Source organism: Parasteatoda tepidariorum, chromosome 6 (genome assembly GCF_982258835.1).
Source record: "Parasteatoda tepidariorum strain Cologne lab strain chromosome 6, Ptep-v5.0, whole genome shotgun sequence".
NCBI classification, from domain to species: domain Eukaryota; kingdom Metazoa; phylum Arthropoda; class Arachnida; order Araneae; family Theridiidae; genus Parasteatoda; species Parasteatoda tepidariorum.
This window is the reverse complement of record NC_141760.1, coordinates 18529280-18557185: the sequence shown is the minus strand read 5'-3', so window position 1 is coordinate 18557185 and position 27906 is coordinate 18529280. Positions and strand designations below refer to the sequence as shown.

The 27906-nt window shown below is 32.8% G+C and overlaps 4 protein-coding genes across 4 annotated transcripts; 3 read left to right on the top strand and 1 right to left on the bottom strand.

Moving 5' to 3' along the window:
* Positions 1-69: 69 nt before the first annotated feature.
* Positions 70-8106, bottom strand: LOC107441039 (solute carrier family 60 member 1). The gene is made up of 5 exons (XM_087165496.1): positions 7900-8106; positions 5369-5480; positions 3868-3994; positions 2789-2950; positions 70-1161 (listed from the first exon to the last, which is right to left on the bottom strand). Exons 2-5 carry the CDS (start codon positions 5438-5440, stop codon positions 149-151), a joined length of 1374 nt encoding a protein of 457 aa, XP_087021622.1. The 5' UTR covers positions 5441-5480; positions 7900-8106; the 3' UTR covers positions 70-148.
* A 3649-nt stretch (positions 8107-11755) lies between these two features.
* On the top strand, positions 11756-12430 carry LOC139425294 (uncharacterized). The gene has a single exon (XM_071179266.1). It carries the CDS (start codon positions 11756-11758, stop codon positions 12428-12430), a length of 675 nt encoding a protein of 224 aa, XP_071035367.1.
* Positions 12431-13928: 1498 nt separating this feature from the next.
* Positions 13929-15339, top strand: LOC122271527 (uncharacterized). The gene is made up of 2 exons (XM_087166741.1): positions 13929-14546; positions 14731-15339. The coding sequence occupies exons 1-2, from the start codon at positions 13929-13931 to the stop codon at positions 15337-15339; spliced, it is 1227 nt and encodes a 408-aa protein (XP_087022867.1).
* A 1897-nt stretch (positions 15340-17236) lies between these two features.
* LOC107441038 (astacin-like metalloprotease toxin 5) lies at positions 17237-27364 on the top strand. Its single transcript, XM_016054166.5, is given in 7 exon segments — positions 17237-17388; positions 19569-19636; positions 21821-21896; positions 23894-24008; positions 24083-24258; positions 27106-27136; positions 27138-27364. Coding segments are annotated over 7 exon segments (708 nt in total). The 5' UTR covers positions 17237-17291; the 3' UTR covers positions 27283-27364.
* The last annotated feature ends 542 nt before the right edge of the window (positions 27365-27906 follow it).

Sequence of the window (27906 nt, the reverse complement as noted above, 5' to 3'; positions counted from 1 at the left end):
TTTTTATTTAGCTTTGGTAAAATAAAATTTATGCTTCCTTTTAAATTGAATAAAGCTTAATAAACTAAATTAATTTATTTACATACTTTATTTATAACCATTTTCAAAACAAGAGGAGTTTTTAATTTATTGCATTTCTAAAATTATACTATATATGACTTTCCTTATCAACATATGCAGAATTTTCAACACCTTTCTTTATCGTGTATTTATCAGGTGTATTTCTTAATATTAAATACATGAAAAAAGTAACAATAATTGCTATAGAGCAACTTACAACAACTACATAAATAAAAACTTCTGGCTTCTTTTCCATAAAATAGCTGATTGCGTAAGGAATAAGCATTTCTCCCACAGCTGCTCCAATAGGAAATGTTGAAGCAATTTTGTTTGTGATATTGATATATTTTTCAATCCAACTCACTGATGCTGGGAAAAAAGATGCTATTCCAACTCCAAGAAATATGGAAGCAACCCAAAGAGCCCAATCGTAGTGAGTGGCAAAAAATAATAAAACTAGTCCACCAAGGAACGTTACGATGACATCAAACACTAATATAGTTAAATGGCTAAATTTAATAGTCAAAAATATTCCTGCGAACCTTGCAACTGTAAATGCAGCCCAATAGGTTGAAGTCATGTAACTTCCAGTAGTTGGAGTTAGATGCAGTGGTCCTTTAACGGCATAAGTAGTTAACATTTGGGCATAGCCAACTTCAGTACCCATTGAAGTTTGGATTAAGATAGTTGTTAGAATTACGATGACGGCTGTAAATCCGAAACTTCTATTGCCAGATGCTGTTTCTTCAGGTTTTCTACCGCTTTCATCGATTGGTGATATGATTGACATCACAAGAAACAAAAGCGTAACAAAACACGATATGGCTCCAATGCTCATGTACGCGTAGGTGACTCGGGGTATTTCAGTAGAAGTTATACTTGATGCATTTAAAAACATTGCTTCTGTTGGAACTTGGTAGCCACTATCATTGGCAGCTAGCGTCATATTGCCGCCCAATTGTTCATATTCAGAGTAATCACCAAGGAAAGGAGCTGCTACGAGAGGAGCTATCAATCCACCTAAGCCATACGTGAAATGTAGAGCTTGAAAGAATGGTCCACTGTCCTTACCCCACAGGTTTAGACAGCAAACATTTCCACCTGAAAATTAAAGCGAGATAAAAAAAAAATTAGCATTTTTATAATTTTGCACATTTTAGAAAGCTCAAAATCAGAATCAATTGCTGCTGTGCGGAAGAATTTTTCCTAAGGAAATTCAACTGTATCAAATCAACAAAATTGAAACTTTTAAAAGAAAAAAAAACTTTGTCGTTTTATTTCTTAAATTAGCCTTTAAAATGTTAGTTTCTCATAATATTATCTTTAGTTTTAGTATATAATGTCTCTAGAAAAATAATTAATATTAATTATCAATACATCTAATTTAATAAATAATCCAGAGCTTCTATTGCCAGATTTTGTTTCTTCAGGTTTTCTACTACTTTCATCGATTAGTGATATGACTGACAAAGTAAAAAATAGGAGGGTATCTGGAAAAGATATGGATTCAATGCTCATATATGCATAGGTCAGTTGGGATATTTCGGTTAAGGGTCTATAGTTGCATTTGAAAACCTTACTCCTGTTTGAAATAGGTAATCAGTATCATTAACAGTTCAAATCATATTACTGTTAGACTTTTCTAATTCAGAGTAATCAGCAAGAAGGAAAGGTTTTGCAAGGACAGCTTAGTCCATCAAAAGTTAGGTTAGTCCATCGAAACCATATCAGGTTGGTACAACGAAATCATAGATGAAAATGTAGGGGCTGCAAGAATGGACCGTTGTCATTACCTCACATGTTAAAACAGCAAACATTTGCTCTTGAAAATTAAATCAATATTAAAAATTTTGTATTTTTAAAGTAAAATTTTTGAATGGATAAGGCAAAAAGTTATCAGTGGCGTGTAGGGAACCTTTGCTTATGGGACTATGTTGTATGAATTAACTAAAATTAAAACTTCCCCAAAAAAACTTTATGAGTTCATTCTTATAATCAGTCTTCGAAGTTTGAACACTAAACATTTTTCCTGTTTTATCATTTCATACTTGAAAGGCATGGGGAACTATAATAGTAAACCATACTTAGAAGAGTCTCTCTTAAGTACGAAAACATTTCTATATATATTGTACTTCTCTTCATCTTTTCCCTCTTAAGCCCAGCAGCCTATTCATAGCCAAAGAATCAGTAAGTTTCCATACACTGACATTGCACTAACGCTCTTCAATTACTTTATTACATTGTCCAGCCACTTCTCTCATGCAATTGGAATGTTATTTTCTTCACAGTGTTTTCCTTTTCATGTCTGCATACATGATCAAGCCATCTTAGAGAGGCATTTACGTCATTTAAATAGTCACATACTTATTATTTAAAATAGTTTACAATTACTTCCAATGTACTCGATCCTTTATTTGTACAGTACTCTTATCTGGTGGAAATTCCGAAAAGTTGAAACGAGCCTATCTGTAAACAGTACTAAGGAACACTTTGTAATACAAATGTCACCTTTGAAAAAGTGTGACTTTTCACAATATTACCTCATTCCCTTCAATCCTTGTTTAATAATAATACAATTGTCACTATTCACCTCAATCATTAATAGCAACCCAAGAGAGATTTTCAATAGTACAACAATTGATATAGTTCTTAAAGTATTAAAAAGACTGATACACCGTAAAAAAAAGTTTAAAGACTAAAGACTTAAACTGGGCTAGACTAAGACTACCTGTGTCTAATGCTCCTAACGTGAAGCCATTTACTACCATCCATATGGTAAGAGTTTTAATTTCTCTGCTCCATGGAACTCCAAACATAGTTATGGAGGTAATAAGTTGCCCAATTGTTAAAATAAACTGCTTTCTAGAAAACATGTCAAAGATGATACCACCTACCGAAAAGAAGAAAAAAAAAACGTTAAAAGAATTGTTGGTTAAGAAGATAGATTGATAGTATTTGACATTTTTAATGAAAAAAACATAATCATAGTAATGCTTACAAAGACTCTTATATTGATATACTATTACTATAGCTCTGTTTTAAAATAATAAAAATTATATGGTTGTCATTTTAACAGCTGTTTACAAGCTGTTAACAAGTTTTTAAAAATTTTATACACTTGTTTTCAACTGGATTACCTGATCCCTTGTTTCTTCACAAACAAACCTCATTTTTACCACTCTAAAAAATGACTAATATTTCTTTCATAATAAAAAATAGCAGGTTAAACTGAATAACTGCTATATGCCCTTACTTATATTTGATTTTTACTATTTTAGCTATACATTTATGTGTAAATAATGGCTTAAAAATGCAAATTGATAAGAAAAAAGATTAAACAAAAGAAAAATAAATGTAAAAAAGAATTTAAGGTAAATTTGTAGTTCATCTTATTCCCGTTTTGAAGACTCTAAGAGGATGAAAAACTGGAATAAGATGAAATTTCAAAACTCATCTTGAAGAATTAGACTACGCTGATGACTTAGAGTTGTTGTCATCAAATTTTGAAAACATGAAATTGACAAATGATTTGGAGGTAAACGTAAAGCGAAATTAGATTGCAATATTCTCGAACATCTCCTTATTGAGTTCCAAAAATAAAGGCATTATGAGTTGCAAAATAGCACTGAAATTTAAAATCGACAACCATTTTATATCTTTCTGAATCGTTTCCAACGAATTGATACATAAATCATGAGCTAAGATCTCTAGAAAGTAAATCGTAATGGTTTTATATTATAATTAAAGTTTTTAAAAAAGTATTTCAAGGACTGTGATTAGAAAACACATCTTGCGCATATAACGTACCTATAAACGATCCCCCAATATATCCACTTGATCTGGCAGCATAAATGAAAGCTATGGTTTTTATGTCGGTATTTACAATGTGTGTCAGATCGATCAATGTTGGACCGGTAATGGCAATACATAACCCCTGCAAAGTTTAAAAAAAAGACACATTAAAAAATATTTTTAAAATCAAGAACTAAGAGAAATATTATACAATATATAATATTTCGTGATTAATTTAAATTTATAATATTCTGGGGAAAAAATAATTTGGTTTAAAAAGTTTTTTTCAACTATTCATATTCAATTTTCAACTTTGAACAAATCAGAAAATCACCTTACAAAATTAAATTATCACATTTTTTAAAAATGTTTTCACAGTTTATACAAATGAGTAAATACATTTATATATTTTCGCATTATACTTAGAAAGCAATTTATTTTTCAACATATGTAAGCATGATCAGTGTTCGTAAAACATGCTTTAAAGCTGTTTTTTTTTCACTAAAAAGTTAAGATGTAATTTTGAACTCTTGAATAAAACTCTGCCGTAATCTGAAATGATTTTTGTTTTGCAAATAATATACCATTTTTATTACTGCTGTAAATTTGTAACTGTTGCTCATGACTGCTAGTTCAAGTTTAGTTTATCTAAAGTCAGCCCTGTCTACACATAGTTTGAAAATGGCGCAAAACGTCAATATGGAGAAAAGCCATAGTTTAGTGAAAACGAAAAGCATTTGTGGTCTAATTTTTTAATATTTGAAACCTTACTCCAATTCTGCATTACCAGGGCTCATAAAAATTTGTAAAAACTGGAAATACCGCAGTGAATTCGATAATTTTCATCTAGGTGGAAAAATGTCATCAAATTGGCGATTTTTAAAAAAGTTTAATAACTTTTAAAATATTTGACTTATTTGTCTGTTCTAAAGCCCAGATAATTTTTTACGGCAATATTATATAAATAATTTAAAATTGCTTCAAGTGTAAGCTCCTCAACAATGGCTTTTTTATTTTCCTAGGAGGCAGATCTTTGTAAAACAGCGTTAATATCTTAAAAACCTTTGTTTCTTTGGCAGAGGCTGGGGTTTTAGCTAGCATACTATAAAGTCTAAAAATATATAAGAAAAATATCTGGCTATCAAAAGCATGAATAAAAAAAACATATAACGAGATAAATTAAAAATAAAAGCACGAGACAATTTATGGAACAATAGAGAGTTGTTGACTTCTGATGAGAATAGTATTTGTTTTGAATTTAAGGCTCATACCGTTATGGGTTACGGGTTTTTCCATTTATTTTGCAAGGTTATTAATAACCCGTTACGGGTATTTTAATATAATTTTGTTTAGTTTATGTGGGATTGTCAAATAAATGTATTTTTATAAAAAAGAACTGTTTTTTAATGTACTGTAATTCGTTAAATACCAATATTTTTAAAGCCTTACTAGAATTATATATGGCTTATATTTTTGTCAAATGTAATAAATGATTAGATATAAATTATTGTCTTACCAAAACAATGAAACAGGCATACAAGTTCAAAGTTTTGATAATGCGGATATGCCTTGCTGATAATAATTTCATTCTGGAAAGTGTTTAAGGAATCAGATAAGTTGTCTTCACGCTAAAAAATAATAATAAAGCCTGTATTAAATTCTTATACATTGTTTGCACAAACAAACAAACTGAAGATTATTTCAGTTAATGAACAATGTCTTTTATTGCATTCGCTTTTGATTTTATTTTCTCTCAATTTCATAGTTATCACAGAAGAATAATTGGCCGTCATTAAATTGTGTATGAAACTTAGAAAATGATAATTTTCTATTGGCGATATTTTTATCCGTAATTTTGAGAGCAATTTTAATTTTAAACCTTCACGCTTCATTTTTTAAAAAAAGTGTCTGAAAAGATCAAAATTATTTTTAATCATGTCAATGTTTTTTTATTATTTGTTTCTTAATTTTATTTCTTAATATTGACTAGTAAATAATTCAATGGGTCTGTTTGGGATTTTTTTCTGAAAGTGTTTTAACATTTTCCCTTTTTTTGATGCGCAAGAACTATATGACTCAGATACTAAGTGTGGAGACAATGTACAATGGACAATGTACAATGTACAAAAACGTACAATGACTGCAATGGAATAAAAAAAATTAACATTCGATATTAGTTTGGAAATTATTAGCGGTTGAACTTGTAAGTAAAAATATCATGCGGGTCGCTCTACTGCTCCTCTAAAATGCAACTTGAGTTGAGATTTTTGTTTCTGAACAAAACACGAGGTTTTTTTAAAATTAAAATTTTTTTTTTCGAAATTTAAATGCTTTTTTGAATTTTTTTTTTAATATTTTCCATTTATCCAAAATTATCGAAGAAAATTTCTCCCTCGAGATCTTTATTTTCTAACCTTGACTTGATGCTAAAAATAACAACAACAAAAAAAATGAATAAAAACATTAAAAAAGAATTAGATAAATAGACAAGGTGTTTCCAGATACACTGAAGAGCCAAAAAAACTGGTATACCTGCATAATATCGTGTATCGTCTGGGGATTTTGGTGGCCAACGGAAGTGTCTAAATTCAGAAGAGTGCTCTTGGATCCACTCCCAGACATGAACATTATTGAACATATTTGGGTTGCCTTGCAACGTGATGTTCAGAAGATATCCCCACCACCTTTTACTCCCACTGGTTTATGGACAGCCCTGCAGGATTCTGGTGTCAATTATTTCCAGCACTACTTCACACATTGATCGAATCCATGCCACGTCGTGCTGCGGCACTTCTGCGTGCTCTCGGGGGCCCTACACGATATTAGGCAGGTATACCAGTTTTTTTTGGCTCTTCAGTGTATGAATCATAACATTAATATAGAAATTTAAAAGAATTAAATAAAAAATCATAAATAAATTAGCTACTTTAGAGAATTAAACTTTGGAGAACAAAATTTAAATATCTCAATAATCGAATAATCGATAGCCAACTGTCCTTACAATCAATCTTACACACTAGCCTTGCACATTAGCCCCATAGATTCATATGCATGCTTAAGTCAATTAATGGTTAGTTAAGAAATGCTAATTAAAAATGAATAAGTAATGAGCAAATTAACGATAACACTATATCCTACAATATTTAAAACAATAACAATGAATACAGTGGCAAATAAAAAACATTTCATATTTTACTTTTTCGCTATGAAAACTATGTTTTTAAACTTCGTAATTGATAATCAAGTGTTTTGTCATTCTTAGGCTCATGAAAGTTTAAAATAATTTTGAGAATATGAAAAATTTATTAAAAAATTTGACTTATATATAATGTAATTCTTAGACTTTAGTACCACATCCACACAATCCCCCTCTTCGCAATATATGTAATCTTATTATACATTTTTTAAAGAGATATCCATTTTAAAGAGCTGTCTACTTATTTTCACATCCACACTATTCTCTTCTCCCCAACATATGTTATTCTATTAAGCATGTTTTAATTTTAAGTTGTCGTTTCACATAGACGTGATCTTTCGCTCTCCAATATAGGTTATCCTATTATGCATATTTCTTTTTTAAAAGTTGTCCACTTTAGTTCCACATCCTTCTCTCCCCAATATATGAAGTACTATTATGCATGTTTTTTCAAGAGTTATCCACTTTAGTTCCACATCCACACATCCTCCTCTCCCCAATATATGTTATCCTATTATGCATGTTTTTTTAAAGAGTTGTCCACTTTAGTTCCACATCCACACATCCTCCTCTCCCCAATATATGTTATCCTATTATGCATGTTTTTTTAAAGAGTTGTCCTCTTTAGTTCCACTTCCACGCTACCTCCTCTCCCCAACATATGCTATCCTATTAGGCATATATTTAAAAAAAAATTAAATCAGTTATAAAATTTCATTTTACAAATGCCCGTGTACAAAGAATTTAATTCTGTTACTCCTTTTAAAAATCTCCACGAAAATAAAATGTAATACTACAGATTACAAAAAAAAGAAACACTATTAGAATAATTATTAAGACATGCTACTTACAATTTTCACTTTGTATCGAGTAAAGTTCTTAAAGCTTCTTCGAGAAAAATAATATTCTTGTGTTGAGAACTGCAATCTTTATGATATAACTTTGGGTTCAGCGATTCCAAGATAATTTACTGTCACTTATGAAGGAAAAATTCATTGTTGTTGGTATCTTACATCTAGTAAATTTAACTTTTCTTGACATTTTTTTTTAATTTTCTGATGTTTAGTCTTTTTTTGTTTCGTCAGGAATTCTGATTTCATACTTCATATCATTGCATGATGCATTGCGTCTGGATTAAGATTAGCGGATCTTTTGCATAATTCGGTGCCATCTGCGGTAAAAAAACTTTTTTTGTTGAAGATGTTGGAGATTTCACAAGATATTTCTTCATAAAATGTACATTTATCAGCACTTTCGAGTGCAATTAAGAAAAAATATTATTAAAACTATTATTAATACTATTAAAATTTTAGGAAAAATATTTTAAAGTTATTAGCTGAAAGAGATCGTGAAATAAAACTGTACAAAGCGTAAAACCTAAAATAATTTTTTCTTCTTCTGAAAATTGCTTTGGAGAAATAAAAACTTCACAATTGTGCCATTTATTATGCTATTATGTCAAACATTCTAATTTATATTCTGAAATCACTAAATCTATTTATAAAATCATAAGCTTTTATATAACTAAATACTGTTGTTCGCAAATTGATGCCATGTTTCTAACCATATAGCTCACCATGAGGGGATCTTGTGTGAATATGGGGCTAGAGTGGACATTGTGAATAATTTTTATTTATTTATTGGTCAAACTTTGTCTGTGAGTTATCGTAGATTGTCAACACTGATTTTCCCTTCTATCTGCAGTTATAAAATTAAACTTCGAATGGTCTAGTAGAAAATCGCAAAAGGTTTTTAAGATTCAAATTTTCGTTTTACTCTTTTATTAACATCTTTTTTTTAAGAAAAAAAAACTTCAACAAAAGGTGATCATATGCTATAAGTCAGTGGTCTCCAACATCTCCTTGAATAGAGAAGGCCTCTGCTCAAGTTACCATACATGAGAATCCAATCATTTAGTAGTCCTAACGTTGTGACGTTTTACGATTTTTTCCCTACTGCGTGGTTTGATAGCCTGAATATTGTGACATCTTTCTTATAAACCCCTACTGCGCAGTTTATGTTCATTACGTCGGACTACTAAATTTATCAGTGCAGAGGCCTGCTCTCCTCTAGAAAGTGTTACTGAAAGTCAAGAAGGGGGAGCTGGGGACCGATCAAATGCATTAAATGGTTCCTGGTCTCTTATGGAGCATTAACTTATTTCTATTTTATTTACTGTGGTGTATTTCTCTCAGATTTGTTTCCATGTTGAGAAGTTAACGGGGACCTTATAGATTCACATAAAGTCGCAACAATACCACGCATGTATCTCCATGGCAACACAAGAGTTAATAGTGAAAAACTTATGTCTGCATGCCTCAATGACAATTACAATCAATGTGTATGAAGTGCTGACAGTTTAACTTCTTATGAATAAAGTGTATTCAGATGCCATTCGTGTTTATTATTCTTTTAACTTTTTATCTTCTCATATTTTTTTCTCTTAATGTGCATTGAACTTTATTAAAAGTCTTGTTCAATAAAAGAGAAACATGTTAAATTTCAAAAGCAAAGCTTTTCTTTAAAATGGTTAAAGAATAACTTTCAAAAAACATTTCTATATACAAACTGAAAGAGATTATAGAGAGACGCGAAGGTTGAGGTTGCGTTTTTTGCCATTAGATTTTTCTAAGTCCAATAATTTTGTATTTTCAATTTCTCATTAATTATTTTGTGATTTTCTGTTTTGTCGACATGGAATAGTGCCGTGTTGTGATTTTGGTGGTGATCTGTTCAATAATTAGCGTTTTATTAAAGATTTACTATTCCGTAGCAAGATGGCGGAGTGTTTACGTTTTGTGCCATAATCGCTTGTTGCAGCGCTTATCAACAAGTAGTCTGGATATATTGACTTCGATCGTCTTTTCACTTGCGTAAGTGAACTTCAATTGGATTTCGACGTGATTTATGTGAGTGTTTCATCTGATTTCCTTCAAATACTGTAGTTTTTTCATTTTCGATCCAAGATGGCGGCGCGCCATTTCGTTTTTTGGTGTTAACGTTTCTCAACACTAACGATGCTGTGCATGATTACGACCAACTAGTAAGTGATCTTCAGTGCTCATAGACTTATTTTGACTGTTCACACCTGGATTTTGTATTGGTATTTTGATTTTTATGCTTTTTAGTGTTTTGCGGAGATCTGACCGCTGACTGTTTTTACATGTTTTGGGGGGGGATAGGGCATTTTGTAATCCTTAATTAACTATTAGGGGTCATCCCAACTGCCTTTGCTAACTTTTATGAAATTCATAGAGGTCGTCCTAATATTGCATCCTTGTAATTTACATTTTGTACTTGCATTTTACAATTGCATGTCTGTGTTTATTTTATAGGATTTTATTAACTTTCCAAATTTCTGTTTTTACACTGTTATTCAGGTTTTATCACTGTCACTTTTATTGTGCTTTTCTATCTTACCTATTAGTGTTTAATTTTGGTCCTGGCTCTAGCGCTTTTGCCTGAGTTTCGACCTTAACGTATTGCTTTTAACCTATTTATTAGTGTTTAACTTTACCTTTTTTGTGATTTTATTCTCTTAACTGCCAACGCCGAATCCACTGAGGCGATGCCTTCGCCCTCTCCAATCAACACAGATGTTGAGGAGATTGAGATTAGTGAGGAGTCCGGTAGCGATGGGGAGGGGGGTGGGTGGACCGATCAAGACCCATTTTATGACTGAAAGTGCCCAACTCCAATTAAAAATTTATAATGTCCTACATAAATCAACCTGTAAGATCTCGATGGCGGATAAAACGGAAATTCTAAAGACAGTAAATGACCTGCTTGTTGTCATCAGCAAACAGGATGCCAACCTCACCGTCATGGAACATCAACTTGACAGTGCCTCAGACCAACTAGACACCACTGAAAGCGCAATTATGGACGTGGCATGCACCGGCGATCGCACTTATGCAGACGCACTGAAGCACAACAAGAACAACGAGTACAGGAATAACAAAACACCAAGAGCCAAGGACCACATTATCCTCATTAAACCCACGACTGGTAGTGTGACTTCAGACAAAACCAAAAGTAACATCATCAGGGCCTTGAATCCGAATAAACTGAAAATAGGTGTTAAGAGATTGGTCAAAACAAGGGAAGGTGGAGTTCTAATCCAAACTAATAGTGAAAAGGAATTACAGATATTTGAACAAGAATTTAACAACAATGACATAAAAGAAAACTACAAAATCTCAAAACCAAAACTTGTCAATCCGTCCATCATAGTCTTTGGTGTCGACGACGATATAACAAGAGAGGACTAGCTGGAGGCACTGGTTAACCAGAACGACACCACAGAGAGTGAAGATGTTGAAATCAAATTCCCCCTACTAGGCGGGAAAAACAGAAACAATTGGGTCGTCGAAGTCAAACCAGGACCATTTAACAAAATAATAGACATGGACAAAATTAACATCAGGTGGCGACGGCATTTCTTCCAGGAACATCTAAGAATCAGGCAGTGTTTCAAGTGTTCCGAACACGGACATTTAGCCAGGGACTGCACTATGGAAAAGGTTTGCAGGAAATGTTCGCAGCGCGGACACCAAGAAAAAGACTGCACAAACTGTGAGCACTGCCTGAATTGTGCAACAGCCAACGTTAAATACAGGACCACACATGTTGTTAACCACAGCCCATTCGATAAAAATTTTCCACAAATAGTACGAGCTAGGGACCAGCAATCCAAAAGAACGAATTATGGATAATCGTCATCAATCCCCCTTACTTTTCGGTCACCTCAATCTCCATCGATCCAGGGCTGTAAATATCCAACTTAGCCGAGACATCTCGGAACTAAACCTTGATATCGTAGGCATTAACGAACCATACTTCAACCAGAAATCGATTATCACCGACTTGTCTAGTAATATTAAGATTTATGCATTTGCCCATAAGCCAAAAGCGGCCATACTTATAAACCGCACTGACTTAGAGGACTTTAGTGTCTACAGCGAGCAGTGTATTCAAGCCATCGGCTTCACCTATGGCTGTAAAAAATTACTCTTCGTTTCTATTTATATCCCGCCTACTGATAATATTAAGCTCCATATCTCAAAACTCCAGTCCTTGGCTGCCCGTTTTACTGACCGCTCAGTGCTTATCACCGGCGACTTTAACGCTAAATCACCTATATGGGGAGGGAGCACCGTGCACCGGTCTGGACCAGTGCTACAATTTATCAATCAATTTGATCTTATTATTTTGAATGACCCAAATTCTCCCCCTACCTACTGTACACCTCAGGGTCAAAGCTGGATTGATCTCATGATCACTAATGATACACACTTTAGCCACTATAGTGTTGCAGACATCATTACTGCCTCCGATCATGAGCTCCTCACTTGCACCTACACACTCGATACAAACCCGTAAACCTCTTATAACCAAAACAGGGTGCCACGTTATCATTATAGTAAATTAAATTGGATTACTCTCAAAATCGGCCTAACAAACCTACCAGAGCCCTAATACAATAAACGATAAAACGGAACTGGAAGCTTTCATCACTGACGTCACGAGTGATATCGCAGCTATTTGTGGAAAGGCAAACCGCAAATCTAACGGTCAGAAAGGGAAAATAAATAACTACTGGTGGACTGACGAACTAGCGATAGCTAGAAAAAGAGCCATGAGGCGGAGGTTCCAAACATGCACGGAGCCTGCTGGAAGACAAAAATTTCTAATTGATTATAAATCAAATTTAGCAAAATACAGAAAGCTGATTAGACTTCAAAAAAGAATAGGGGTCAAGAAATATGTCGACAGTTTCACAACAGAGTCGGCTTTTGGGAAGCCATATAAGATTGCAAAAAACTTGAACATCAGATCACAAGAAAATATCCTTACCGTCACTAGTGATGGGAACGAAACTTCCGACTTCAAGACCTCAATTAATAACATTCTGAACCATCATTTTCCAATGATACATAATCCAGAGGTTGATATCAGACTCAGTGGTACTGAGGAGGACGAATTCACAGAACCCGAAATTGATCATGTTATCAGAAGTCTTAAACCTAACAAATCTCCTGGTCCTGACGGCATTCCAGCTGAGGTGTACAGAGAATTATACTACTGCAATAAATCTTGGTTTAGGGCAATCTTCAACAAATGCTTTCAACTAAGAATTTTCCCCACATGTTGGAAAAACGCCCTGGTATGCCTTATCCCAAAACAGGGAAGGGACCCCCGACTACCACAGAGCTATCGACCTATCTCCCTGCTCTCTACCAGGGGAAAAATTTTAGACAAACTATTAACAGAACGTCTAGTATATTTTCTGGAATCCAACAATAAGCTAAACCCCAACCAATATGGCTTCAGAAGAGGCAGAGGGACAAAAGAGGCCTTAGTTACAGTGGTTGATTTTGTAGGTCAGGTTAAAAGTGAGAGGAAACATAACGTGGGGGTAGCCTTGGACTTCGAGACTGCTTTTAATACAGATAACTGGCAAGTCCTGAAGCACTGCCTCAATAACCTTGGGCTCAGTGATTCGGTGTTGGCACTTGTTTACGATTTCCTTAACAACAGACATGTCTGTTATTATTTTAATGATCAATTTGTTATTTTACCAACTAATATTGGTGTTCCACAGGGATCATAGCTGGGACCAATTTTATGGTTAATTTTAATTGATTCTCTTTTAACTAGTTTTGATTTTAATGATTGCAAACTACTGGCCTTTGCTGATGACGTCTTCCTTTTAATGAAGCACACCATTCTTTATCGTCTCGATAAGCTGGGGACCGAAATTATTCAAAATATGGTAAATTGGGCCGGTAGTCACAAATTAAAATTCTCACCCGACAAGACAAAACTTATAACCTTCCCCAAAGACGCGAAATGTATTAAGAGAACACCTCGCTTAAAAATGGAGGGGACCAGGACGGCCTATGTAAGATGCGACAGGACACTGAAATACCTTGGTGTGGTGCTCGATCCTCGGCTGAGCTGGATCCCACACCTGGAGTATCTAAGAACATATATCATCACGTTCTATGACAGACTAAAACAGTTCAGTAGAGCCACATGGGGACTTAGTCCGAATATCTTGAAATTGATATACCTGCAGGCTATTGAAAAGAAAATCATTTATGGTGCCTCCGTGTGGTATAAGAATAAAGTTAAAATAAACCAGAAGCTCCTAACTATCCAAAGAATTCCATTGCTCAACATCACTAAATGCTACTCTACAACTAGCACGGAGGCACTACAAATACTTGCAGGAGTCATACCTATTGACTTAAAAATTAGAGCAACTATTTCGATTAAACGACATACCTGGTCACCAGAGGAATTTAACGACAGCGATTATCAAACAGATGAACTTAAAAATTATATACCTTACTCAGTCCCTGTGTATGACCATACGAAGTTAAAGATCGTTAGTAGGGGTTTCGGCTCACCGAGGGGCGTTGGCTACGAGTTCTGCACTGATGGCAGTAAGAAACAGGTGACCAATGAAAGCACAGGCGCTAATGAAGATCGGGTGGGTTGTGGTTTCTTGGTGAAACTGGATAACCATACTATTTACGAACAGACCGCACGTTTAAATAATGAGTGTAGTATCTACTCCGCCGAACTTACGGCAATCAAATTGGCTACCCATTGGGCAAACAATAACAATATTTTAACAATACACTATCTTTTCTGACTCAAAGTCCTCATTGCAGGCCCTTGAAAACCCAACCCCAACAGACCCTCTTGTAGAAGAAATTAAGGAAATTGTTCAAAACAAACAATGCTTATTCAATTGGATTAAAGCCCACTCGGGGGAGCCTGGCAACGAGGAAGCAGATATTTTAGCCAAAAAGGGCACCTTATTGGGCGGGGTGGACTTTCACTACACCATAACAAAACCCCAGGTCAAACATAGACAGAGGCAGGTCAGTAGGATTTTATGGCAGGACAGGTGGAGCAGCTCTGCAAACGGGAGACACACACACTATTTGATACCTACAGTTAACGAATGTTTTGTATCCAGCGATTTTTACTTTAATCAGTTCTTAACTTCCCATGGTGTATTTGGCGATCACCAAGCTAGGATGTTTCAAAAATCCTCCGCGTGCAAATATTGCGGTCACTATCAGACTATTAAACATCTGATGCTTGACTGTCAAAAATTTGCAACCATTAGGGGAAATAGTTTTGACAGAAGAGGCGACATAAGATCTTGTTGCAGGACTAATAAACAGAGGCAAATTATTAAAAACATCATTAAACGCACCCTGGAGGACGGACTCGCCCCTGATGACATTTTGGATCCGCTCTACACGAACTAAACTCAGTCCCGGTTGTTGGGCTGCCCGCCTGTTCGCTTCCCGTTATTTTGACAACGTTTTGTTGTTTTATCTATCTCATTCGCTTTTTAATTCTGCTTTAATCTATTTATTCACTACATTGTGCTTTTTAATTGGCTTATTTACATTGCCTTTCCTTGCTTTGCAAATTTTAGCATCGCCTTTTAATTGTATTTGATAATTGTTTGTTTTACCACTTTACATCTTCACCTCCTTTTGTTTTACATTTGAGAATTTCTTGGCTCATTACGCCTTGTTCTTCTGTCTTACCTGTTGTCAATTTGTCATCGACTGTATTGGTTCTTTGACCTATATTAACTTAGGACCTCCGTTTACCTGTGACCTTTTAATGTTTTCTTATGTTCACTTCAGGTACACGTTTTTTTTAATGGTTCACTTCATGTTTTACTGTTCTTAAATACATCACTGCGATGTGTTGTAAAATTTTTCATTTGTGTCTCTGGCTCACTATAAGGGAAGCCCCGTCGGCTTCGGCACTATAAGGCGGGACTCTCGGAGCATTTTAATTATTTTACTGCTGTTGCCATCAGACTCTGTAATGTTTACATAATGTTACTCTGTAATGTTACTTTTTGTATTTTATGTACTTTTCTGTTTTTCTTGATTTTAATAAACATTTACCCGTATGCCCAAAATTGGGGCAGGTCGGAGTAAATATTTCATATACAAACTGAAAAGCAAAAAATGAAACTGTTTTTTGCGTCAGTAAAATTTAAAATATTCTTACATTATCCACCCTTCTTTATTTTTCTATAAATCTACAAATTTTAACTAGAAAACTAAACAAAATGTAAAAAATTTACTATTTTGTACTATCTTAAACTATTTTCATAGTGAATGATAAGTTCAGTTACTGTTCTACCAAACGCGCAACTTTTCAATGCTGCTGTAAAAAGTTGGTCCCTCCCAAGCCTTCGATTTAGATTTTAAAAAAAACTTTTCAAGAAAAAGCTTTTTGAAAAGTATTTGAATCATGGTCGTGTACTTACTTGCAAGAAGAAACAAAACACGTTTTGTAAGGATGTTTCCTTCAAATATAAGTGATCAAAATCCAAAACAAAATTTAAAATATTTTTTTTTCTTTTGAAATTTATTATTATTGATGTTGTATTTCAAATGAGTTTTCTGAACAATAATTGCTTTTTACATTATTTTTTGTTTGTCTTCTTGATTTTAAGATAACGCAATTACATTTATTGTTTCCCTTATGAAAATTTGCATTTGATTTTATATCAAATATAAATTTTTCTGAAAGAAGCAATTATTGTTAGATTTTAATATGTTAGCTGTCTCGTTAGATTTTAATATGTTAGCTGTCTCGTTAGATTTTAATATGTCAGCTATGTTATTAATTCAACTTAATTTGCATGTTCAAATTAGTTCGCTGCTTTCAATTCGGAAGTTGTCTTCCAAAAATGAATTCTGCCACTTTGGTAACTTCAAAAGTTATTTTATAGAGAACGAAATTTTTTACAAACTTCTTCAAATGAATAACGCTTGGAGGTTCTAAAAATCACTTTACTTAAAAAATTCTTAAAAGAACTGTTATTAGTGTTTATATAGATATTATATTTTTTAAAATCTTAAGCTTTGGTATGCATATTTCTTTAAAATTCAGCTAAAATGACAGTTCTATATTAATCTAAGCATGTTTAAGTTTTCTCCTCAAATAGATAACAGTCAATGTAAAGCGAGATAGGATTAAAAATATTTTTGCAACAGAAGGAAAATGTTAAGATAAATAAATATGCACATGGGAACTTACTATCATAAATGCCACAGGTACAATGACAGAGTTCTATATTAATCTAAACATGTTTAAGTTTTCTCATCAAATAGATAACAGTCAATGTAAAGCGAGATAGGATTAAAAATATTTTTGCAACAGAAGGAAAATGTTAAGATAAATAAATATGCACATGGGAACTTACTATCATAAATGCCCCAGGTACTTCACTATGTACGCTCTCGTAATATTTTGCGTTTTTCAAATAACTTATGGATTCGAAGGTAAGGAATTCAACACCTTTATATGTTTTTAAGAGTATTTATTGTGATAACAGTACTGCCCTGCTACTTCATTTTGTTTTATAAACAACGTTGAACAGCAGACCCAAGTTTGAGTTTACAACTATTAATGTTAAACTCCGTAACCTAGTTGTTTTGAGCGCGATCTAGAAGACAAGGGAACTTCTGGATCAATTATGTGGGAAAATTTGACTTCGTGGAGTGCTTTATACAAGTCGGACAGTTTTTATTACGTTAACTTAAACTAATGAGATAGAAAAAAATTTATACCGTGGAAACTTTTAAACTTCAGTTCAAATTTTATAAAACTGTACGTCACATTTTATTTTACAACCGTCGTTGAACAGAGTTTTAGGATTACGACTACCTATGTTCAACTCCGTAGCCTTGTAATTTTGAACTCAATCTAGAACACAAGGGAACTCACGAATCAAGTGTTGGGGGAAATTTGCTTTCGTGGAGGACCTTTTGATTTAACTAACCAGCTTTGCGTTACATTGAAAGGAAAATCACGAAGCCCTTACGGTTAGCCTGAAGGCAAGGGGACCATGATCCATCTACCACTGAGGATATTTTGCATCTGCACTGTGGTCGATGCGAACCCAGTGCGGAATTCGCATTGGCCAACCACCGCTGAAGTTTGAACTTGGGCTCACCTCATCGTGAGGCAAGTGCTCTATCCCATGAGTCACCATTGCTCACTGCCGTACAATGGAAAAGTAGACATAAATAACAACAACAAAAAATCAAAATTGAGATTTTCATATATATCTATGGCATTTAATTATGGGTATTGTAATTTTCTTTCAAGAATGAATTTTGTTTATCAGTTTTTTAAAGTTTTATTTTAACGTTTATAGCATTAGCAGTAAAAAGAAAATAGATATCAAGCCAATTATCCCAAAATCTTTCGTGTAGCACTTGCGCTGCTTACAGCAGAGTAGATATCGCTAAAAATAAATCAAAGAAGCTAATTAAAATACATCTTTGCATGGATCGAAATTAGTATTTAAAAAAGATACTACAAGGTGCCTTAAATCTTCATTCATTTGAAAAATCAATGGAAGAAAAACGAAATTTGATAGATCTATACGGGTTGCTGCTTTCTGCTATTTAAATCAACGAATTGTTCCACTAAGTTTCAAAATAATTCACGAAATTTGTCAACAGTAGTCACTGATGACTTAGAAAACACGAGACAAATGTTTTCTGTTGTATATCCAACCGTTTCAATGAAAATATTTACGCGGTAGTCTTTTTAATTGGTCTGGTTATAGGTATTGGTAATAGGTTCCGCCACGTTATAGCTAAAATGGCGTATTTTTTATAAATAGTCTTTTGTAATAACATCCGTTGTCGAAATTGTCGATGGTAACAATATCGTTACCGATATCGAATTGCGATTTTGTCTTTAAAAACTCGCTTCATAAACAGAATGCAGAAATCTGTATATTTGAATCTAGTTTTGCTTTTCTTTCAATGGTAATTTTTGACACACTTGGTAAGAATGTTAAATATCAATTTTGGAAAAAAAGGAATTTCCTTCAGTCGAGTTTTCTACCATTCTTTCTTTATTATGGAGACAATCTTTAATATCTGTTTGCAGCGTAAAATGCAATCAATAAAGTTTTTTTTTAAAATTTTGATTCTCTAACAGAAATTAGTGTTGAGATATAGAGTTCTGTAATCACTACTCTTTATATAGATTTTTAGAATCATTATAAATTTTGATTAACTTAATGAAATAATATTGAGAGATGCAGGGAATTCTTCAATCACTAAAGTTTACATACATTTTAGAACTATAGTCAATTTTGATTTTCCAACGGAAATTAATATTGAGATGTACAGGGAGTTCCATAATCACAACCACTAACATTAATTTTTAGAATTATTGTAAATTTTGATTCTCCAACGGAAATTAGTTTTGAGATATGCAAGGAGATATATAATCACAATCACTAATATTAATTTTTAGAACTATTGTAAATTTTGATTTCCAAACAAAAATTAATGTTGAGATATGTAGGGAGTTTTGTAATCACTGCGATTGATTTGTATTTTTAGAACAATTATAGACCTTGATTCTGTATCAGAAATTAGTGTTGACACATACAGGGATTTCCGTAATCACTGCATTTAATTTGTGTTCTATTTTTCAGTACCTTACAATCCTCTTATCAATGAAGGTTTATTTGAAGGAGACATATTAGGTGTTGATCCAAATGAGGTAAGTGATTTCAGAAATAATTTATAGGAAAATTAATTTATGCACATAATATTAAATCAAATTTACATATCTTCATGTTCTTGAAAAAGACCTCATATTCATATATATTTTAAGAATATTTATCAGACCGGTATAGCCTGCTTGAAAGGGCATTGAGCCCATGTCAAAGGGGTCGTGAGTTCGATCCCCACCAGCCGAAGACTCCCCGTGTAGCAAATAGTGACTGGTGCACGTTAAATATGTCAATTCACAAAGTCCTTCATGTTCCCACAACAAATCATACCTCTGGGGATACTGAATTGGAGATTGATCGTTCTCTGGTTCAGGTCAAAATTACGGTCTGCGTATGAATGAATGTGGCCGCTGTATAAACGGGCAATGACGTGTGTGTGTGTGTGGCTGAAGTCGTATTCTTGTCCATGGATGGCACCACTAAAGAAACAAGAATCGCACAATCTGCCTTAAATTCACTTGGTTTCATCAAGCAGGCTTGCTGGTATCGACAAGTGGCATTAGAAAGGCCGGTATAGCCTGTTTGGTAGGGCACTTTGACCATGTCCAAGAGTTCGTGGGTTCGATCCCAGCCACCGTGTAGTAAATGGTGACAGATACGCGCTAGATCTTTCGAGTCACAAAGTTCTCCATGTTCCCGTAACAAATTAATACCTCTGGGGGTAGTGATTCAGGAGTTTACTTGTCTTCTGGATTGGCTCAAAATTACAAGGCTACGGAGTTGAACGTTAGTAGTCGTAAACCCATGAAATTGGGTCGGCTGTTCAACGACGGTTATAAAATAAAATAAAATAAATTGGTGTTAGAAACAACAACAAAATGTTTACCTAATAATTTATAAATTACAATCATCTATCGAGGGGGCCGGGATAGCCTGGTCGGTAGGGCGCTGGGACCATATCCAAGAGGTCGTGGGTTCGATCCTCGCCGGCCGAAGACTCCCCGTGTAGTAAATGGTGACTGATGCACGTTAAATCTGTCGAGTCTCAAAGTCCTCCATGTTCCCACAACAAATCAATACCTCTGGGGGTGTCTCTCCACGAGTTTCCTTGTCTTCTGGATTGGTTCAAAATTACAAGGCTACGGAGTTGAACGTAAGTAGTCGTAAACCCATGAAATTGGGTCGGCTGTTCAACGACGGTTATAAAATAAAATAAAATAAATTGGTGTTAGAAACAACAACAAAATGTTTACCTAATAATTTATAAATTACAATCATCTATCGAGGGGGCCGGGATAGCCTGGTCGGTAGGGCGCTGGGACCATATCCAAGAGGTCGTGGGTTCGATCCTCGCCGGCCGAAGACTCCCCGTGTAGTAAATGGTGACTGATGCACGTTAAATCTGTCGAGTCTCAAAGTCCTCCATGTTCCCACAACAAATCAATACCTCTGGGGGTGTTTCTCCACGAGTTTCCTTGTCTTCTGGATTGGCTCAAAATTACAAGGCTACGGAGTTGAACGTTAGTAGTCGTAAACCCATGAAATTGGGTCGGCTGTTCAACGACGGTTATAAAATAAAATAAAAAAATCATCTATCGAGAGAGAATCACAGACTAATTTTTCATAGTTTGATTGAAAAAAATTAGGAATTCCTTTCTATGGAGACTTCAGTTAAAACTTATTAAAAAACTTAAATACATTCAGCAACAATTAGTTGAACTGCAATTTTTAATCGGTCTGAAGAGCAAGAATTCAACAAATCATGCTTTGATACTCAGAAACAAATGAAGTGACTGAACTTCTGGATCTAAAAAAATTGAATATGCTACGTTTCTGCAGTACTTCATTCATATTTTGAGTCACATTAGGTTTTATAATGTGACTCAAAATATGAACGAAGTACTGCAGAAACGTAGCATATTCAATTTTTTTAGATCCATTTTTTAATACCTTAAGTTGACAAAATTACGAACTAAATCCACCTAGTTAATAAGATGACATAACTTAGCCCAATACTTAAACATTATGTGCTAGATTGAAAAACTGTACAGGAAAGGGTCACTTCTGTAAATTTTTATTTTATTTAGGTCTTGTTTTATTTCTGCATTAGGTGATATGTGTATAAAATGTTATCAGATAATTAGAATAATATCAAATGATGCCATATTAGGAGAAACATTTCCCGTTTCTAAATTGAATTCTTTATCAAAATCATATAAATTTTCTGATAGGACCGAAATGCTGTACCACGTGACTCTCAGTTGTGGCCTGGTGGTGCTGTTCCTTACATCATTTCTCCTGAATTAGGTAACTTATGTTTTTAGTAAAGCCTAATATTTACCTTTTTAAAATGTGAAAAAAAAAAACGTTTATCATTCCTTTACATCCATGAAAGTTATTGTCTCTTGACGAACTTATTTGCGGCAGAAGGTAAAGTGACATTTTTGAAAAAATTCTTTCTCAAAAAATATTTTATTAAACTATAAGAAATTAATTTATTTTGATAAGACTGAGAGACAACCCGTCAATATTTTTGGTGTAGAAGAAGGTTTCGAGTGCATTTGGCAACAACAATTAATAAAGAAACTTAGAAATCCTATCCTCCTGGCAAAGAATTAAGAAGCTAAGAAAAACACCGCGACGAACAGTTAAAATGGCTATTACTTGATTGAAAACTTTATTCACTTCAAAAATATAAAAATTGGAAATAACTGTAGACATATTTCAAACGCTCAGAAACATGCGCTCATTTTCAAGACATGTCGGACATGAATGAGAAGGAGCAAAAGTGATTTGATATGTAAAAGGTAAGGTTACCAACGTAATAATAAGACAAAATAAAGGTGAGAAACAGAAGTAGAAAAATCACAGTTGCCGAGGGAGAAAAAAATATATGAAAAACAGAAGAAGAAAAACCATATTGGTCACCGAAAGGAACAAATCAAGATAAAATGCATTTCCATGCGAAATGGAGAGGTCATGGTGAAGAATTAATGTCGTTAACAAGGAAATCAGCAATTCTATGAATAAAGCAAGATTGGAGGGCATGGGACTGGGGTGGAAATAATTTTGTCACTGTCGAAATTGAATTTATGTTTGAAATTCCAACAATGTGCAGCAATTGGTAATTTCTTGCATTCTTGATAATGAATATATCCATCTAACTCCTTTAATGCAAATTATAAAACACGTCTAGTTAATTCGATGTAGCTAAACTCGCACTGACGAGCAATGTGGAAAATGCCCTAAGGATTATCAAAATTAATCGAAGAATCTTTAAGAAGTTGTTATAGATTAATAGATTTCGCCAATTGGTTTATATATATATATATATATATATATATATATATATATATATATATATATATATATATATATATATATCCCACAAAGAAGAAGAAGAATAAAAGAAAATAAGATAGAAAAACTTTTAATCGGAAAACGTAGAGTTCTTCATTAGGACACATCCTTAACGATAAATGCGATATTTCTGAATAAAAAATAATTATCCTAGGATCAAAATTACTCTTTATAATGTGTCTATCACTAAAAAATAAATAACGTAAAATGAATGTAAAATATATCGCTAAAAAATAAATAATGTAAAATGTATCGCAGTAAAATAAAAATGCAGTTGAAAAGGAATTTGAAATAAAAGAAAGTAGAAAACAAACTTACCGGTATGGAGTAAAAGTAAAAAATGTTTTAAAAATAGATATACTAATTTAAACTAAAAAAATTCAGCGGCACGACAGCCCATAGAGGGCCAAGGCCTACTGTGCCCATCTCAGTTTTGTGGACCTTGGGCTCAGGGGTGCAGGAGCAGATGTTACGGTCAGGTGGTCAGCCGAACGGGGAACCCCCAGTGTTTAGTCCCCAAGCATGCTTGGTACTCATTTATCGACCCACTGAAGGGATGAAAGGCTGAGTCAACCTTGCCCACCCCGAGGATCGAACCAGAGACCTGTGGCACGACAGCGCGAAGCTCTATCACTCAGCCACCGGGCGTCATACTATTTTAACAGTTAGCAAAATTTCACGAGGAAGAAAAAAATATATGTACATAAATATATGTATCAGATATATATATATATCAGACATAATATACGTATCAGAATATATATATATATATATATATATATATATATATATATATATATATATATATATATATATATATATATATATATATATATATATATATATATATATATATATATATATATATATATATATATATATATATATATATATATATATATATATATATATATATATATATATATATATATATATAATTTCAGAATTCATGAGGGCGGACATAGAGAAGGCTATGAAACATATTGAAGATAATAGCTGTATTCGCTTTGTTAAAAGAACTCATGAGCGAGATTACGTCAATATTTTCCGTCATACAGGGTGAGTATAAATCTTAAGCTTGGGAGTGTTGCGATAAAGTGAAAATTATTAATATTATTTTTTTTCTCTCGTAGATGTTATTCTCACTGGGGAAGAATTGGAGGAGAGAATTTACTTTCCCTCGGAAAGGGATGCCAAAACTTTATTATAATCGTTCATGAACTCATGCATGCAGTTGGTTTTGAACATGAGCATAACAGATCAGATAGAGACGAATATGTCAGGATTAACTGGGAAAATATAGAACCAAGTAAGGGATTTTAAGAAATATATTTGAGTTTTATATCGGGTGTTCCGGAAAGACTGCTTTTAATATACATTTTTAGAATTCTTGTTGAAAATAGTGACAAAAGCACGCTAAACTCACCGGCATTCATACATGGATTATTTTCGCTTCTCAAAACACCCATTCGGTGTTGATTATTTTTGAATTCAATATTGAATTCTTGATATCCAATTAATGGCACTGCCCGTCTACATGAACAGTAGCTCGATTCAAAGTAGAGTTCAACATAGCTACACAAACAAGATGTACAGTGCGGAAAAAAGGACTACCCTGAATAACTTTTGATTTAATGATCGGATCTTCACATTTTAGGACTCTGATGACATCTTAATGGCTTGAGATGGTGACCTCAAATTTGCTGATTAATAAGTGCAAACGATATATTAAGTTACGAAATCAGGCCCCAAGACGTACTTCCTCTGAATAAAACATACCTTTTTTTCTGTGGTTTCTGATTTCTGATGGATTCGGATTTCAGATTTTGAAAGATAATCCCATGCAAAAATTAACTACAGTAAATATTTATTATTATTATTTTTTAAACAGTGTTGAGTTGTAAGACTTGAAAAATTATGTATCATTTCAAATAATATAATTTTAAATGGCACAATATAAAATTTGAGCAGAATCAGTCAAATAGTTCTTGGGAAATCAAATTTTAAATATCTGACATTTTTGAAATTCAATTTCTCAGAAACAATTCAACCGATTTTGCTCTAATTTCGTATTCTGCCAAACAAAACTACATTCTTTAAGATGATGCAAAAAATTGTTTACCTATTTGCATTCAACCGAATTGTATTCAAATGTTTCTCGACCATTATTAAATAAAAAATTTGGAATTATTTATAATTGCGTGCAAAAATTTTTCAATTCGCTTAAAAAGTTCTGGAGATATAGCGAAATACGGAAAAAGTAAAATTTACATTATGGGTTCAAACTTTTGAGCGCTCTCCTGACCTAACCTCTGGGGCCATATTTCCCAGATTTCGACTAACCCCCACATCTTGGGGGTCAGAAATCCAAATCCATCGGGAAAAAGAAGATAAGTTTATTTAGAGGAAGTACGTTTTTCAGGTTGATTTCGTGACTAAAAATATAGTCTGCATTTATTAATTAGCATATTTAAGGTCACCTCCTCGAGCCATCAAGATTGAGTTCTAGAACATAAAGATCCGATCATTAACTCACTTGAATAAATTCGTATTCTGAAAATGAAAAAAAAAAATAAAAACGCTGATAAGAAGAAATGTTAATACAAAAGCAAAATAGAAGAAAAATGTAATTGCTTTATTACGATCACTGGTTACTCGTTGGTCAAATGCTTGTCTCACATGATGTTTGCAGTCGGATTTTTTTTAAAATCCTGCCTGTATACGTGTTTCACGATATCACAAAATACTTTTCCTTCCTCAGTATTCATATTTATATTAAAATCACCGTCAAGACAGTAATTATAAGTCAATAATAAAAGGAAGGTAAAAATGCTTTAAATTATTATTATCTCAATACATTAAGAATGACTGCAGTTGAAAAGAAAAAGAAAAATAGAATTCCAAAAAAATTATTAAACAGCAGCGGTCGCCATTGCAACGCATGCAATGACGACACATGCGCACTGTTTACTATTGCTCTTTAGCACAGTTGAAAAGTGTGATGACGTCCAAATAAAGTACGGACGCCATTAAACCCAAAACAAGACCCATTTTGCCAATTGGTAATGCAATGAAAAGAAAATTTTAGAAGTGATAACACTATTCCGATGGCCATTCTGAGTTACTAGTATTTAGAATAAAATATTAGCATTGTCCAATAATTGGATATATATATATATATATATATATATATATATATATATATATATATATATATATATATATATATATATATATTAAAAACTTGAGAAAATATGGAAAAAAAAAATAATGACAAGAGAAGAAAATTATTAACAATAATTTTCTAAAAGTATTTAAAAAACATAATTTTTAATACCTTAACAAAAAAAATTTAATTAAAATTTGGAAAGCAAAACTAAGAAAAGATATAATCTCTTCATCAGCTCACACGATTATATCCGCAAAAGGAGTGCTTTCTAACATTGTATTAATATAGCCAAAGCAAAATATATCAATACAACAGTGTGAGAAGCACTCAAAAAAATTTAAACGAAATTGGAACACATTAAGTAAAAAATATTTACGGAAAAACAAACAAATATATCAAGCAAAAAACTGAAAATAAAATGTAAAGAGATTAGAGAACAGTACACGAAAGGAAATCTACATAGTGAGGAGCGAATTAAATGAACTTACGCGTACCGGAATCTTTCAAGAATGATTTATAATATTTTCGTAATAAGATTGCCAGATTACATTATATGAAAACAGAAGCATAAATAGTGATATCTTATGGCACGTTCTTACTGCATAACTGAAGCGCGTCTAATTTGTTAGTTACCTTGGGTGGACCCGAAAATGGATGCGCGCAAGGTGATAATATAATACATGATAATTTAAAGTTTGTAATTAAAAAGTTTGATAATTAAAACAATTATTTAAAATATATATATATATATATATATATATATATATATATATATATATATATATATATATATATATATATATATATATATATATATATATATATATATATATATATATATATATATATATATATATATATATATATATATATATATATATATAGTAAATAAGATGATCATTGTATTATATGGTTGATGTATCTGTTTATTTTGCTAGTTTTGAATCACTCTATATTTGAAATAAAATCATGGTTTCTCTTTTGCAGAATGGTACTATGCCTTCGAAAAACTCCAGCCTTGGCAGTACTTTCTTTGCAAAGAGCTGGAACAAGTATTCTATGGTGACTAAAGATGGAAATTACATTCCACAAACTTACGATAAAAAATCATTGTCTGAATTAGATTCTTTAAGAATTAGAATGCTTTACAAATGCAAGCAATGATTGAATGTACCCCTTAATTAAAATTATTATAATATCAACAAATACTTATCGCACATACTATTAGAACCATTTCAAAACTAAAGTTTCAATGTTTTTTTTTAATATTTCGTTCACCAATCTATACAATTACTATAGATAATTATTGTAAAAAACTTACCTAGATTCCTTAAGAATTAGCTGTTCATTTATTTTAGCTATACAATTACTATAGTTACATTATTATTGTAGTAACGTACCTATAGATTCTTTAAGAATTAGCTATACAATTACTATAGCTACCGAGCTATAAAATTACTATAGTTATACCATTATTGTACTAACTTACCTACTCTCATAATTTATCAGATGTAATCAAGATCATATCCAAAATTTAACAATCAAACTGCACTATATTAAAAAATAATAATGAAACTAAAATCGAAATTAGTGCTAGGATATCGTTGTCACAAAGCCGTTATTATACTTTAGGAAATCTACTTAAAGCAATGCTAATACCAGTTTTAACGAATATTAAAAATAAGTAATTTATTAAAGAAAGCTTGTATTACTTTAAGTCAATGAATACGGATCTGACAAAAATAAATTTCTGATTTTTATAACAAAAAATTGTTAGTGTCATCTTGC